The sequence below is a fragment of the Camelus bactrianus genome, chromosome X (assembly GCF_048773025.1).
Source record: "Camelus bactrianus isolate YW-2024 breed Bactrian camel chromosome X, ASM4877302v1, whole genome shotgun sequence".
NCBI classification, from domain to species: domain Eukaryota; kingdom Metazoa; phylum Chordata; class Mammalia; order Artiodactyla; family Camelidae; genus Camelus; species Camelus bactrianus.
Genome location: NC_133575.1, coordinates 41,399,020 through 41,415,836, shown reverse-complemented (window position 1 = coordinate 41,415,836; position 16,817 = coordinate 41,399,020). Strand labels below are relative to the sequence as shown.

The 16,817-nt window shown below is 37.6% G+C and overlaps 1 protein-coding gene across 3 annotated transcripts in view; it reads left to right on the top strand.

Annotated features, from left to right (window-relative positions):
* The window catches only part of OGT (O-linked N-acetylglucosamine (GlcNAc) transferase), a 33,324-nt gene extending 18,438 nt beyond the window's left edge, over window positions 1-14,886 (top strand). For 2 of the 3 annotated variants that reach the window (XM_074359494.1, XM_010973595.3), the window contains 13 exons: window positions 356-509; window positions 603-704; window positions 900-1,079; window positions 1,737-1,895; window positions 2,042-2,131; window positions 3,985-4,110; window positions 4,516-4,686; window positions 4,798-4,914; window positions 5,005-5,175; window positions 6,575-6,727; window positions 9,123-9,375; window positions 9,618-9,741; window positions 12,588-14,886. In XM_074359494.1, the coding sequence (XP_074215595.1) occupies window positions 356-509; window positions 603-704; window positions 900-1,079; window positions 1,737-1,895; window positions 2,042-2,131; window positions 3,985-4,110; window positions 4,516-4,686; window positions 4,798-4,914; window positions 5,005-5,175; window positions 6,575-6,727; window positions 9,123-9,375; window positions 9,618-9,741; window positions 12,588-12,762 (1,975 nt within the window). In that variant the 3' untranslated portion in view covers window positions 12,763-14,886. Of the gene's footprint in view, window positions 1-355; window positions 510-602; window positions 705-899; window positions 1,080-1,736; window positions 1,896-2,041; window positions 2,132-3,984; window positions 4,111-4,515; window positions 4,687-4,797; window positions 4,915-5,004; window positions 5,176-6,574; window positions 6,728-9,122; window positions 9,376-9,617; window positions 9,742-10,123; window positions 10,205-12,587 lie in introns of all 3 variants that reach the window. The other variant, XR_836629.3, reaches the window with a different exon arrangement.
* The last annotated feature ends 1,931 nt before the right edge of the window (window positions 14,887-16,817 follow it).

Here is a 16,817-nt window from a genome sequence, read left to right as displayed (position 1 = left end):
GAGATTTACAAGTGTTAGCCACTGTATATAAAAATAAATTTTAAGAAGTTTCTTTTGTATAGCACAGGGAACTATGTTCAATATCTTGTAATAACCTTTAGTGGGAAAAAAATACGAAAATGAATATATGTATGTGTACGTGTGACTGGGACATTGTGCTGTATGCCAGAGATTGACATATTGTAATTGACTGTAGTTCATTAAAAATATAAAAAAGAATTTTAAAAAGTTTTTAAATGTCTGGCATTTGGCACATTTGGCATGTGGGACTTTTAATAACAGCAGACTAAATTAACATTATAGGGGGTTAAAGGTTTTTGTACTAGATAAATAAAACCTTTGTCTTCTCCTTTAGAATCAGTCCTACCTTTGCTGATGCCTACTCTAATATGGGAAACACTCTAAAGGAGATGCAAGATGTGCAGGGAGCCTTGCAGTGTTACACTCGTGCCATTCAGATTAATCCTGCATTTGCAGATGCCCACAGCAATCTGGCTTCCATTCACAAGGTACTACTGTTGATTATAATATGTGCATCTTGGCACCTAATGTTCAATGTTAGGAAAAAAATTTTAACCATCTCACTTTATTTTTTTTCCCAGGATTCAGGGAATATTCCAGAAGCAATAGCTTCTTATCGCACCGCTCTGAAACTTAAACCTGATTTTCCTGATGCTTATTGTAATTTGGCTCATTGCCTGCAGGTAAAAGAGTAACAGGCCAGTAATTGGCTTTCAGGGTTGTAATCACTTTTTAATTGTTATGTGCCATACTAATCCAAGCCTGGCTAGAGACAGTGTTTTTTTAATAGGTCATCTGACATTACTGTAGGCCAAAGACATAAAATGTTAAGTCCTGGAATAAGGGTTTCTGGATAATAACTTATTTTTGCCTCCTAGATTGTCTGTGATTGGACAGACTATGATGAGCGGATGAAGAAGTTGGTCAGCATCGTGGCTGACCAGTTAGAGAAGAATAGGTTGCCTTCTGTGCATCCTCATCATAGTATGCTGTATCCTCTTTCTCATGGCTTCAGGAAGGCTATTGCTGAGAGGCATGGGAACCTCTGCTTGGATAAGGTGTGATTCTTCTGTTTTAATCCTTTTGTTGTTACGTAAAATACAGACACAGAAAACTACGCAACTCAAATGTATGGCTTAATAAGCTCTCATCAGGTGAACACCTCCCAAGCTGAGAAATGAAACTTTGTGAGCCAGCCCAGAAGCCCCTTCCATTGTGTCCTGTCTTGATCATGATCCCTTCCACTGAAATACAAACAAGACACTGATGGTGTTTTCATTATTTTAAAGCCATAATTTTTAATTAAGTGTTTGGTATTTTATACTCACTTTTGAGAATTAGAGCACTACTTGATCAAAGGTGGGAATTTGCTCAGCAGAATAGAGTGCTAGGTGTAATTCTGTTTTTAAAAAATGTTTCCCTGCAGAATTTTCTAAAATGCAGGGTTTGTCATGCTCTGTCCACACTACCTCCTTCCTCCAAGTTTTAGATTTGCTTGGGCTGTTTTATAGGCCTCAGGAACAGGTCAGAGTATGAAGCTTATTATATAAACAGCTAAGGTTGCATTGAACTGGCTATATGAATTAAAGAAATTTTCTGAGCAAACCATCCCCAACATGTGTGAGATGTAGTTTTGGTGTTGTGTTTTTAGTCAGTTTTCCTAGATGAAAATTTACATATAGACTCAACTAACAAGCATTGAATTCCACTGATAGATTAATGTCCTTCATAAACCACCATATGAACATCCAAAAGACTTGAAGCTCAGTGATGGTCGACTGCGTGTAGGATATGTGAGCTCTGACTTTGGGAATCATCCCACTTCTCACCTGATGCAGTCTATCCCAGGCATGCACAATCCTGATAAATTTGAGGTAAGACTGATGTTTTCCTAGAATCACTATTTATAAAACCAAACACACAGTGGTGGCTTTATTATCACCGTTAAGTGTTAAGCCCAGTGTGTGTTTTGGAAAGAGTTGAGCCACGGTTATTAAATATACTATATGCTGCCTTTCAGGTATTCTGTTATGCCCTGAGCCCAGATGATGGCACTAACTTCCGAGTGAAGGTGATGGCAGAAGCCAATCATTTTATTGATCTTTCTCAGGTTGGTGATACTCTTATACTTCCAACTTTTATTTTGAGCCAGTAGTGAATAAAACTATTGGTGTATAGCTTGTATCTTGCATGATAGGTGTTTAACATCAGCTACTACATACACGTCGGTAATTGCTTTGATCTTACTTGCTTGATTGTTTACATTTATTACATTACATTTATAATCAGCATGGGTTTTGCTGAGGTTGCAAATGAAATAGAAATGGGGTTATTTGTGCTTAGACATAGAACTTTCCTGGAGATTGAGCTAGCACTTGTGACAGATAACTAATATTAACTGAATAAATTGAACAAAACAGTTGTTTAGAGGAAGAACAAATAGATCATTTAAAGGGCCTTTGCGTTTGGTTATCTTTATCTTTATTTCTGTGCTTGCTCTATTACTGTTTCCTCCAGGAGCAAAGGTTCTATGATAGATTAAGATTGGAACCTGTGAGGGAATTTATTTGCTGAAGGTATATAGACTAGAGTCTTTTCTTATAGACTCTTTGGCCACTTTGGTGACTAGTAGAAGTATGTAATGTATATCTAGTAATGCATTTATGAATCATAGAAGTCCTAGCAAAAGGGTTGTGAGACCCTTGCCATTTCATAAATAATGTGTACCAATATCTTTTGCATTGGTAGCTGTTGCTTTGGAAGTATACCTGACCATTCTTGATGTAGGGTTGGACTCTTTGTGACCAAGGAGCATACTGCCCTCCACCTTCAGGGACTCACTCACTCCTTATTGACTGATGTCTAAACTCTTTAAAAAATTATTTATTAATTACATTAATTGAAATCTAGTTGACATACAATATTATGTTACTTTCAGGTGTACTACATAGTTAATTGACATTTGCACACATTATGAAATGATCACCATGATAAGTCTAGTAACCATCTGTCCCCATACAAAGTTACTACAATATTACTGACCATTTTCCTTATGCTGTATATTATATCCCCGTGGCTTGCTTATTTTATAACTGGAGGTTTGTACTTGTTAATCCTGTCCACCTATTTTGCCCCCTCAACCCCTTCCCTCTGGCAACCACCCATATGTTCTCTGTATCTGAGTCTGGTTTTGTTTTGTTTTATTTGCTTATTTCTTGTTTTTTAGATTCCATAGGTAAGTGAGATCATACAGTATTTGTTTTTCTCTGTCTGATTTATTTCACTTAGCATAATACACTCTAGATCTATCCATGTTGTCACAAATGGCAAGATTTCTTTTTTTCCCCAATGGCTGAGGAGTATTCCATTGGGTATATATATATCACATCTTCTTTATCCATTCATCTATCGATGGACACTTAGGTTACTTCCATACCTTGGCTATTGTAAATAATGCTGCAGTGAACATTGTGTGCATATATGAAGTCTAAACTCCTCAGCATGGCCTTTACAACCTTTCTGAGTTTGACTGCAACCTTGTTTGCCAGTGCTCTTCACCCACCATTCGCCCTCTGTATCAAATAGAAGTGATCTTCTCACCATTTTTAAAGCAACCGTGGACTTTACTCTGGTTCTTCATTCATATAGTTCTTTGTGAGATTGTATTCTGTCCAGCTCCCTCAAACTCCTACCCATCTTTGAAGGCCCATTTCAGATATCAGCTCCTCTAGGAAGCCTTGTTCATACATTCTGTTTAGAAGTAAACTCTCCTTCCTCTATCCTGTTTTTGTAATGCTTTGGGCCCAATTTAATTTCACTTAACTATATTTTTACCTTGCATTAATGTCATTTGTGTTCTTGCTACTTCTGCAACTGGAAATTTGAATTTTGTTTAATACCATTAAGACTAGTTGAATTAGTCTGAGATTATACGTAGTAAGACCTCATTTTTGTATTCCATAGATTCCATGCAATGGAAAAGCAGCGGATCGCATCCATCAAGATGGTATACACATTCTTGTAAATATGAATGGTTATACCAAGGGTGCTCGAAATGAACTCTTTGCTCTCAGGCCAGCTCCTATTCAGGTAATGGAAATAATAATAATCACTTACGGTGTTTATTGGGCTAAGAAGACAGTGATGTATTTTTTCCTCCCTCTGGTTACCTGGCATTTGAAATAATAGGGCAGACACTCTTATGAAAAAAGTGTGGTTCTTGAAAATGCACAGGGGAAAGAAATTTTGAGTGTAGACCACCATGCCCACAGGTACATGTATATGGAGACATGCCATTTGTAGTTGGGTATGAACAGTTTTGTCTTGTAAATTGGAAAAACGTTTTAACATTTAGAAGGTTAGTCTAAAATATTACTTGATTGCTCTAGGCTAAAGAAGTCAACCCTCCTTGTTTTTTTTGTTTACTTATTTAATTTGGACCCTTTTTAGGAAGGTTCTTAGTTTCTGGTCTGAATTTTTTTTTTTTTCTTTTAGGCAATGTGGCTTGGGTACCCTGGGACTAGTGGCGCGCTTTTCATGGATTATATCATCACTGATCAGGAAACTTCACCTGCTGAAGTTGCTGAGCAGTATTCTGAGAAACTGGCTTATATGCCCCATACTTTCTTTATTGGTGATCATGCTAATATGTTCCCTCACCTGAAGGTAGGTAGAAAAACAGTGCTATGGGGGAACTGCAAAGAACTGTAGTCATTTATTTCCTTGCTGTTGTTTCCATGCATCCTAAAAGACATGTCTGAAACTTTTTCCGGTTAGAAAAAAGCAGTCATCGATTTCAAGTCAAATGGGCACATTTATGACAATCGGATTGTGCTGAATGGCATCGACCTCAAAGCATTTCTTGATAGTCTACCAGATGTGAAAATTGTCAAGGTCAGAACCTGGTCAATATTGTCATTGAAATAAAGTTATCTGCATTTGGGATCTTTTCCCTAATGGTGTATTTTGTGTAATTATTTTAAGATGAAATGTCCTGATGGAGGAGACAATGCAGACAGCAGTAATACAGCTCTTAATATGCCTGTCATTCCTATGAATACTATTGCAGAAGCAGTTATTGAAATGATTAACAGAGGACAAATTCAGATAACAATTAATGGATTCAGTATTAGCAATGGACTGGCAACTACCCAGGTGAGAAGAGATTAAGAGAACATAATATGTACCACCACGTAAGCATGCTGTTTTCTTTAAATCTCGTAACTCTAGGAGATAAGCATCATTATTTTTGTTTTATGGATGAGAAGATGAATTCAGTGAAAATTGGCATCTTATATAGGTTTGTTTGATTTAAAAAGTCTCTCGGATTCAGCCAGCAGGTTACTTCGTGAGAGTCTTCTGTGCTAATACCTTGTTACTCCCTGCCTGTGGTTTTACTCTCATCAGTGGTGAACTGTCTGTAGGCATAGTACTGTTTCTTGATTCTGTAACTCACCTTTTCCCCAGGTAAATCTTACTTATCTTTAAGACTTTCAGTTCAGACAGCTCTTCCAGGAGTCCATTTCTGTCTGTATCCCTAATGTCCCCTTCCCTGCTCCATTAGTACCTGTCTTCTCTGCTTCTGTAATATTTGGGATATATCTTTATGTCCAGCACAACATATTATAATTCCTTGGGTTTGTATGTATTCTCCACTGAATTGAATTACTTTAGGGCCTGTCTCCTAGTCACAGTAATGTAGTATGTGGTCAGTAAATGTATATTGCATACTTGAATAAGTGAATATGTAGGTCTCTCAGGAGATCATAAGGTAAGGATCTCTGACCTCTTAGCAGTAAATAGTTTTAGTGGTATAACAGTTTATACAAAGGGTGCTTGAAGTGAACTCTTTGCTCTCAGGCCAGCCCCTATTCAGGTAAAGGAATTAATCACTCACAGTGTATACTGGACTAAAAAGACAATGGTATGTTTTTTTCCCCCTCGTTTACTGGCCTTTGAAACAATAGGGCAGACATACTTGGCTTAAGAAAAGAAGTAAAATTCTTCAAGTGTACAGGGACAAAGAATTTTGAGTGTAGAACACAATGCACATATGTATGAAATGTCCTTACACACCAGGAATAGTCACATAACAATGTAAGGCAGTATCCAGATATGTGGGAATTGCACGATAGGACTGTGATTGTGTACCTAGATGCTCAGAAATGGTGATGATCAATGTGAGGAGAGGTAGTCTTAGTAGAGATCATTTGAAAGAGTAATTTAAGTTTAGCCTTAAAAGGTGGATGTGATTTAGAAAAGGACATTTCATTCGTGAAGAAAAGAGTGAGCAAAAGCTTGAATTAATAGGGTTTTGAAGAGAACTTTTTGGCTAGAGTGAGTTCATAGTGCAGTCCCCCCCCAATTGAGATAATGCTGTAACTTTTTTCCTTTTTTTTTAACTTAATACGTCATGAATATTTTCTCATTATAGTTCAGTGACATAACTTTTCATAGTTATACCACTTTGCATCATGAGGATTTTTTATTGATTAAATAATATTGGACTATATTGATTTTAAATATAATCATCATACTCTTTTTCTTGTTCTAGATTAACAATAAAGCTGCCACTGGAGAGGAGGTTCCCCGTACCATTATTGTAACCACCCGTTCTCAGTACGGGTTACCAGAAGATGCCATTGTGTACTGTAACTTTAATCAGTTATACAAAATTGACCCTTCAACTTTGCAGATGTGGGCAAACGTGAGTATACAGAGAGTCATTGTTTATTTATTTATTTTTATTTTATTTTATTTATTTTTACTTTTTTTTTAGTGAAGTATAGTCAGTTTACAATGTGTCAATTTCTGGTGTACAGCACAGTGCTCAGTCATACATGAATATACGTATATTCGTTTTCATATTCTTTTTCACCATAAGCTACTACAAGATATCGAATATAGTTCCCTGTGCTATACAGTGTGAATTTGTTTATCTATTTTATATACACCAGTCAGTATCTGCACATCTTAGAGATTCATTATTAATGTGTAGAGAATACTACTCTGTATATAAGCCACCCGGCTGAGGTTGCTCCCCCAGCCTCCATTCAGGAGCTATTGTGCTCTTTTTTTTTTTTTTTAACATTTTTTTAAATTGAGTTATAGTCATTTTACAATGTTGTGTCAGTATTGTGCTCATTTCTAATCTTCGAAAGAAACAGTTTGAGATTTTTCAACTATTTTTTAATTTCTCCTTCGAGTGCCTAATAGCACATCGTGAACCTTTTAAATTTATGTATTCAAAAGCAAGGATCAGCAAACTTTTTCTTAAAGGGCCAGATGGTAAATATTTTCTTTTTTGAGGAGGTGGGTGGGGGAAGTAGTTAGGTTTACTTATTTATTTATTTTTAGAGGAAGTACTGGGGATTGAACCCAGGACCTTGTGTATGCTAAGCCTGGGCTCTACCACTTGAGCTATACCCTCCCCCCTCCAGGTGGTATTTTCGGTTTTGCAGTCGTACTCAAGACATATCTGCTTGCCTCTGCCATCGAAGCAGGAAAACAGCACATTCTTTATGTAAGCAAATGTGTGTAGCTGTGTTTTAATAAATTTTTATTTACAAAAACAGGCAACATAGGGGGAGGGTATAGCTCAGTGGTAGAGCATGTGCTTAGCATGCATGAGGTCCTGGGTTCAATTCCTGGTTCTTCTGTTAAAATTAAAAAAAAAAACCCATAACCTAATTACCTCACCCCCCAGTAAACAAACAAACAAACAAACAAACAAATAAAATTTGTTTAAAAAAGACAACATGCCAGATTTGGCTCACAGGCTGTAGTTTGCCAGCCTATGGTCTAAACTGATAGAAAAGCTGTTATGTACATCCACCCGTGTTTAACAGCATTCTTGCAGTATTGTAGAGTTAGAACCAGGAAAGAATTGGGATATGCTGTTACTTCTTAGTCAGTTCGTCAGACCAGTTTGCATAAGCGGGACTTCTGAAAGTTCTAAACTTTGCTGTCCAGATCTGGCTGTTATTCCATAGAGCTGAAGTGGAGACAATTCTTGATTGATCTTTCTTCTGATTAATATCTGTTGTTTTTGTTTGTTTTTGTTTATAAAGGAGAAGGGGTGGAGGAGAAGAGGAAGCAGATGAGTACGGGTTTACTATCCCTTAATCTTCACTTCCTCATTTCAAAAAACCTGAAAACCAAAAGCTTGTTCATAAGTTTATGGCAAATTTATTTGGCAGCAAACCTACCTGAACTGATGTTAGGCTGTTTATGGTTCTTTATTTATTCCATTTAGTATGAATATTCCTGTATCTCAGTGTGGAGATACTAATATGTTAATTTATGGGGAGCTGCCACTGAGGATGTTATGTAATTTATATACACTGTACTATTTAAAAAAACCTGAAATATTCTAAATTCTGAAATCCATCTGTTCTCATGGCTTTCAGAGAAGGGATGGTGAACTTGTACATTGCATAGATGTAGATCTAAATTAGAGGTTGGCAAACTATGGCCTATGAGCCAAGTCCAGTCCACTGCCTGTTTTTGTAAATAAAATTCTATTGACACGCAGCCATGCCTACTCATTTGCATATTGTCTGTGGCTGCTTTCTAGTGGCAAGGGCAGAACTGGGTAGTTATGGCAGAGTCTGTACTGCCATCAAAGCCAAAAATACTTGCTCTCTGGTCCTTTGCAGAAAAAGTGTGCTGACCCCTGATCTAGATTGGGCAAATAAAGTTTGGCAGGTGTGAGCTAACTTTATTTGTTGTGTCATGATGGGGGATTTAAAATGTGAAATGGAAAATTCCTAGCTCACAGACAAAACCCACTGCTAGTATCAATTCCCACTGGACATAGCTGTCTCAGATTTTGCCAATTAGTAACTTGTGTCTTCTTGCATCAGTCTTCTCTTTCTTTGAACTCTCTCTGGGGACAGCTAAGCAGAACAGGAACCTATAATTCAGTTGATCTAATTCACCTATGTGAAGAAAAGACAAGTTCACAGAAAGACTTAAATTCACAGTAGGCTGCTATCTGGGTAAAAAGAATAGAGTGTGGTAGAATTATTAGAGATCTATAGGAGCCTTTCTTAAGAAGGCAGAGCTGCTATTAATACTTGTTCTTGTTTTCCCTATTTTAGATTCTGAAGCGCGTTCCCAATAGTGTACTGTGGCTGTTGCGTTTTCCAGCAGTAGGAGAACCTAATATTCAACAGTACGCACAAAATATGGGCCTTCCCCAGAACCGTATCATTTTTTCACCTGTTGCTCCTAAAGAGGAACATGTCAGGAGAGGCCAGCTGGCTGATGTCTGCCTGGACACTCCACTCTGTAATGGTCACACCACAGGGATGGATGTCCTCTGGGCAGGGACACCCATGGTGACTATGCCAGGTGAGTAGCTGATAAATCATTGGAATCTTCCTTGTTCTTTTTAAAATCTCCTTTGGGGGAGACACATCCAGGTGAAGTCGTGCATACTAGAAGCAACAATTAGGGTAAGATGACAGAAAATGAGACTTATTCAATTCTGAGCACTCCTCATCTATGTTGTATGGCTATTTAACATAAATAACATTAGCAACTGTGTGCTATTTGCATTCTCAAATGTGCAATTGTTGTATTTCTCATTGCAGGAGAGACTCTTGCTTCTCGAGTTGCAGCTTCCCAGCTCACTTGTTTAGGTTGCCTGGAGCTTATTGCTAAAAATAGACAAGAATATGAAGACATAGCTGTGAAGCTGGGAACTGATCTAGAATAGTAAGTAAACCTTTCCATGCATAAATTATATGATGAAGTGAAAGAAATAAGGAAAATTTAGAGAGAATGTAAGTGTTATAAAATGAAGTCGTAAAATAAGGGTAATATAAAATAAGTGAATTTATTGTGTGCTGTCTGGATGGGAGAAGAATTTTTTGAACTTGCATAAGTGAATTGATCAATAGGTTTTACTACGTAAAGAGTAAATGGCTGATTAAAAAAGTAAGTCAAGAAAATTAAAAGGCACGAAAATCAACTGTTCTTCAAAAAACAAAATTAAAAAGCAAACAAGACGGAAAAAAATTTTTGTTTCTTATGTCAAATATCAATAGCTTGGCTATATTAAGACTGAAGAACATTTACATTTTAAATCCCTTAATAGGAAAGTGAACAAGGAAATGACAGCTGACTGAAGTAGAAATACAAATGGTTAACAGAAAGTTCCAACCTCTGTAGTAGAAATGTAAGTTAAAATAACATTGAGGTATACCCATTATTTGGTATAAAAGATTTTTAATATGATACCAGTGATGAGGGAGCACTGGCGTCCTGGCTTTTTCATACATTTGTAAGTAAATCGGTACAGTATTTTCTCAAAGTTTTAAGAGCCTAACAAAAAAAGAAAGCCAGACCTTTGACCCTAATAATGCCCTATTAGTAATATTTGGGCATAACTTAAATGCCTCCAGATGGGTGGGAATTAGAGAGATGATGCTTTAGATAAATGCTTTATCCATACAGTAAAACAGTGTTTATCTCTTAAATGAGGTTTCTCTTTGGGTATTATGGGTGATTTTTTTTTCTTTTTGTTTTTCTGAGACATGGCATATTATGTAGAAGTTATGAAGAAGCACCCTCTTTGAGTCAGACTGCCTGGATTTGAATCCAGGCTCTCCCGCTTAGAAGCTTTGTAACTTTGGACAAGTTAGGCTCTATGTGCCTTGGTTTTCCCATCTACAAAATGGGGACGAATGATAGTACCTACCTTACAGAGGTGTTGTGAAGATTAAAAAAAGGTGTTCCATGTGAAGCACTTACAACCGTTCTTGGTACAGAGTTAGCATTCAACAGATGTATGTTAAGCATTTATTATTTTTAAATATCCTCCATTGAACATTATATACAGCTAAGAAAAACGATTAAGAAATTTGAGCCCAGGCATTAAAAAATACTGAGATTCATGTCCATCATCTCAGAGATAACTACAGCAAATAATTTAGTGGGTTTTTTTTTTTTTAAACTTTTTGGGAACTTAGTTGATTTCATACAATACTTTCCCCTGACATTTTGTTATGAGAAATTTCAGTTTTATAATAAACACTTACATACCTACTACCTAGATTCCACCACTAATATTTTACTATACTCGCTTTAATCACATTTTTTTCCATCTGTTCATTCCTATATCCATTTGGTAATCCATCTTAATTGATACATTTTGAAGTAAATTGCAGACGTTGGTACTCTTCTCCCTAAATCGCTACCTAGAATGGACATCATTAACTTGACTTTAGTATTTGTTTTTTCTTTTGAGGCAGAATTTATATACGGTGGAATATTTAAATCTAAAGTGAATTTTGAGAGATAACTTTATAACCCCAATCTCCAACAAGATATAGAACATTACTGTCTCTCCATAAAGTTCCTTCACACCCCTTCTTAGACGGTCCTCCTCACCAACCCTCAGGGACAACCACTGTTCCTGAATTTTTTTTCCCGCCATAGTTTATTTAGTTTTGCCTTTTAGTAACCTTATGCAAATGGAATCACACAGTATGTACTCTGAAGGCTTTTTCCACTCAGGATAATAATATTTTGAGATTTATCCATGTTGTTGGCTTGTATCAGTAGTTCATTCCTTTTTATTGCTGAGTAGTATTTCATTGCATGGATGGACCACAGTTTAACCATTCTCCTATTGACATACAGAACTTAAAAAAAAAAAAAGAACAGGAAAGTATTTTTATTTGGAAGATAACATTAATATGATCATGGTTGGGTTGAAGCCGGCATATATTCATAGCCATTTTACTTGTTCTGGCACAGCAAACATTAAAACAGTTTTTTTTTTATTAATTGCTTTTAAAAATGCACAAGAATATTCCAGCTTCTGATTCTAAAGTAGTAATTCTCTCCATATGAGAATAGTCTCATGACAAATGATATATTCAGAATGGGAGAAGAGAAAGAAATCTTTCCCTCTCTGTTCCCAGAAGAATTGATTGCATTTTCCCTGTTTCTGAACAGAACCATCGTCTTGGTGATATTAGGAACCATTTTTTTATACATAAACAACTAAGTTCATGTATAAGTGAAAAATTACGGCAGTAGACATTGCATTTCTTTTCCCCTTGAGTGTTTTCCTATTTCATTAAAATATGCATGTGTTTGTGTTTTAGCTATTGTGTTATTGATAGGTCATAGGGTTATGAACATTTAATGGTTCTTAAAAGACACATTGCTAAATTGCTTATCAAAAGGGTGGACAGTTTATATTCTAACCAATAGTACGTAGAAGTAGACGTGTCATTGCCAAGTCTTGTTTTTATTTTAAAGGTAGAAATAACATGAAATGGAGAAAGCATGGTATCTCTTAGATACTCTTATTTAGGAAAGAACTAAGTTTTTTCAGAGGACATAGGTGAACTCTATTATAATAAAGTGTTTAACATTGTGTTAGCTGTGACCCTTCCCCTTTTCAGCACTGAGGTTAGAGGGCGGCAATCAGAAGAGAAAAGAGTGTGCAGTTTGGTTATGTAATTTACCATAAAGGTGTCTAGGTAGTTATGGGGGCCAGTTCTGAGTTTCTGCTCTGACTTGTAAACTTGGCTCTTTTTATTACCCAGCCTGAAGAAAATTCGTGGCAAAGTCTGGAAGCAGAGAATATCTAGCCCTCTGTTCAACACCAAACAGTACACAATGGAACTAGAGCGGCTCTATCTACAGATGTGGGAGCATTATGCAGCTGGCAACAAGCCTGATCACATGATTAAGCCTGTTGAAGTCACTGAGTCGGCCTAAATAAAAGACTGTGTACACAGGAGAATTACCGTATACCTGAGCCTCAACCTTCTGGGGGAAAGGGAACTAGATAATGTACTTTTTACTTATCTGTACAGTATCATGTTGCAGATGGGTGACAAATAATGATAATAGAATAGCACAGCCAGACTTGCTTCCTGCATGATAGGGAGAGACACAAGAGATGGGAAACTGCTGTTCCACAAGGCGTCTCCATTGAATTTTGCAGCAACCAGGTGGTGCATAGGTCTGGAAGGTCTGATCTCCCTTGGTCTTCCATGGGATGGTTAGTGTGGAGGGGAGATAGAGATTGTCCAGCCGTTTTGTGATTCCATGGATTGACTGAGTCTTCTGAATTAATTTTTTTCTTTATATTTTGGGTATTGGAGCTTTTAAAGATATTTGGTTTCAGGTATTTTTATTCATGTGAAGTGTATGCGATTCTCTTGAGATAAGATTTTAAGCTAAAATGTTCCTTATTTTAGTTTCTGAACTCTGCAGATTAATGGGGACTTTGCTGGTGTAGTCTTTTTATAGGTTTTATAAACCACTTGAGTCTATATCAGTCATTTTAGTGTCTGACATAATGTTTGGAGTTATCAGTGCTTTGTTGGTTTAGATAATGACTTAAATTTTTTTTTTCTGGTCCATTTCCCATTTCCTTCTTCCCCTCTCCCCATTTGAAAATTTCTCCTGTAACTTGGCTAACAAAACCAAGTCTGATTCACAACCTCCCAGAGTGTTTCTCTTAAACACATCATCTCGTGCCAAATGAAAATTCTTAGGAGTGATTATTAATTATGAAGGGCACAGTTGTGGTACTGTCATTGATGATAATAATATAGATTCTTTGGCCTAGTTTTGACCTATTTCACCAGTGTTTTACCTTCAACTGCCCCTCTATGCTGCTTCCGAAAATGATAGTGTGTGATAAGATTTCTACCTTCATTTCTAAAGTTTTTTTTTTTTTAAGTGAGTCCTGTTCTTCCTATTTCTTTCAGCAGAAATGAAATCCCAGGTAAGTATAAGTATTCAAATATTTGATCTGTAAGTCACAGTAATTTCCAATACATTAATAACTTTCGTCAAAAAAACACGTTACAGGGAAAAAGCTCTGAAGGATCAGCACTGTATATGAGTAATTATTTTTCAGACCTTCTAGGGTATTATATATAATAATTGTCTTCTGGACTTGGTCTTGAAGTCTGTATGGATTCAGCCTCAGCAGTAGCAGACTGCACTGCTACTTGGTTTGGCGTATAAATTAGACTTTAGCCCTCCTGGAGCTTGAGTTCTTGGTATTAAAAACCATAGGAATAAAATTATTGAATTTCAACAAAGGATTGAGGGCTTGAGGCTTAAACAAGCCAACATATGAATATATGTTTTTGTCTTGCTGTACTGCACATATGCTATCCAGTAACAGATAATTTTTTTTGTCTGCTAGTAGTGTTCTAGATTATAATGTCTTTCCAAAGTGCTGAGGCAGTGCACCTATTCTGTAGTTGCAGCTGATGCCTGAATGTATCCTAGTTGACAAATTATTAATAAGAACTTGAATTTCTGAAAGAGTCTGACTATTAACCAAAATCTGAGCAAGGAGTCTCAAATGTAATTCTTAGTCAGAATTACATATTGATGAACTGTGTACCTTTTAACAATGTAAATCAAGAAGCATCAGTTTAGGGATTTCTTAATTTATTTTTTTTCTTTATTGAAATATCAGTTAAAGGTTGCCAGCTTGGTTGCAGATAAACCGATGTTTGAACTTTCACCAAACTACTCAGTGTGGAATAGGATAATATACTTCCAATGCCCTCAAGGCTGTGACCTTACAGCCGTTTTACATAGCACATCATTCCTCCTACAGGGATGAACTTTTTCCTGGCACGAAAAGTAGCCGCTCTGGTTGAAGCTTTGCTTATTGTAACAGGCTTTTGTTTCCAGGTAACATATCTGTGGAAGACTTAATTCTGAATAGAGATATAGATATTACTGGAAACTAATTGTTTTTTTTTCTATTATACTCTGCTTTATCAAAACAGTAAAACATTGAAATTGTGCTACAGAAATTCAGATGTTGTCTTGCGATCTTTAAACAATAAATGAATGATTTGCCCTTAATATGGCTGACGTATTTTGTGTTCTGTTAAAACTGAGCATTAGCCAGAGCAATAGGGCCCTCCAGTGAAGAAGCCTATATTGGAACAGCTCCAGACAACTAAAGGACCAGATTTCCCTAGGGTAGCTCTCATATTAAGAATTATTTTTTGTTTTCTCAGCCAAGTGCAGGGGTGCACGGGTCAGGTTGGTCTATGATCTGTTAAGACCTGACAAAGCCTGAGACTCCCAGCATATCCCGTTCGTGCTTGTTCCTGTTTTGCTTATGACCATTCTGGCTTCTTCAGCTACGCTTGTAGTCTCATTCTTTATGTGGACTGTTCCTTCCTACTCTGAATGGTGATTGAACAGAGCCACAGGTATGAGGGAGGAGGACATCAGTGCATTAGGGACCAGAACAGGCTGTTCAGCTGTCTGTTTTCTCAGAGCTATAAATGAAAAAATTTTTTCAGTAAAATTTCAGGTAATTTACCTCTGAAGTTTCTGTGGATTGTGACCCTCAAAGCCCTAATGGAGGTTAGTGTTTGTTTCTTGAAAGATGAGGGGAGAAAGGTGTTTGTTTCTTGGAAGTAAACTAGTCATAAATCAGTTCTTATCCCATCCCCTTCTTTCTAATTATTAGGAATCTGCATCAGTTTTTTCCAGTCTGCTTCTGGCTCCTGCCTTTATATAAAGTGTAAAGGAGTTGCTCATACAACCTTGAATAAACTTGTGTGACTTACACGATTTGATTCTAATCCTAAACCCACTCTTTACTTGAAGCACGTGGCTCTTAATATTAACTACAGCTAATGTTCAGATTCTTTGCCCAAACCTCTGAGGCACACAGTTATGTAACACCCATTTTTATGAAAGAGGCTTGTAGAGGTAAACTTGCAAGTTTGTTGTAAGAGATGAGGTTATAATGATAAGCCCTTTTTATACATTTCCTTTTCGACTCGGCAGTTTGGTGCTTAAGACTAGTGCTGCCAGAATTTGAATTCCAGCTCTCTGCCACTTTCTAGCCATGTGATCTCTGTAAAACAAGAGAGCTTAATATTGCCGAATGTTTTTAAATGTCATAAGGACTAAATCCACATAAAACACTTGGAACAGTGCCTAGCCTAAAATAAACTCAACATTGTTAATATTTTTAAGTGCAGGGGCATTTTGTTTGTATTCCGTAGGCCAGATGCTTAAATTATGAGATGTATGGGTTTTCACTGGAGAAACGGGCACGATCTAGAAAGCGTTTGCTTCCCCCGTTGATGGTTTTTCTTGGTGTGTCTGGAGCGAGTGCCAAAAAGCTTCAAGTAACTAACTCCTCTTTATCACCAGGGTTAGGAGGATTCTGGAGGCACACGTCGTCGTACTTTGTTGCCAGGCATTTTCGGCTTGCTGCCTTGCTCTTATCTAGGGGTCTGCCCCGCCCCATCCCCCGCCCCGCGGAGTTTGGAGGGTAGGCACACGGACTGAGAGGTTTGGACAGTTCAAGCAAAGAACGGGGCGCACTTATCCAAGTCCTCACAAGGATGCAACTTGATTTGGGAGGATTCAGCTTGGTTTTTCCCTGTCACCCCATAAGTAAATTTAGGGATCGCCAAACTACAGAAATGTGCTTGGGGCCTTGTGCTCTCCGTGAAATGGCGTTTCTCGGGACACATAAGCGACACCTCGTGGATGTGATAGACCCGACTCCGGAAGCACCGTGAGTGGGCGCCAAGTTCATAGCCGCGAGGTTTGAATTTGCCTGGTGACAATGCTGTGATAGGTGGGTTCCCCAGAGAGCGGGAGTACGTCAGTTACGACCTCCCGCCGAGCCCGGGCTCTATAAAAGGACGCGCGCCCCGGCGTCTCCCCCAGTCGCTCGGGATCTCGCACGCCTTAGACTCCCAGTCTGAGGCGAGCAGCGGATTGGCCAGGCCAGAGGCGGCAGAAGCAGGTAGGTGACGGGA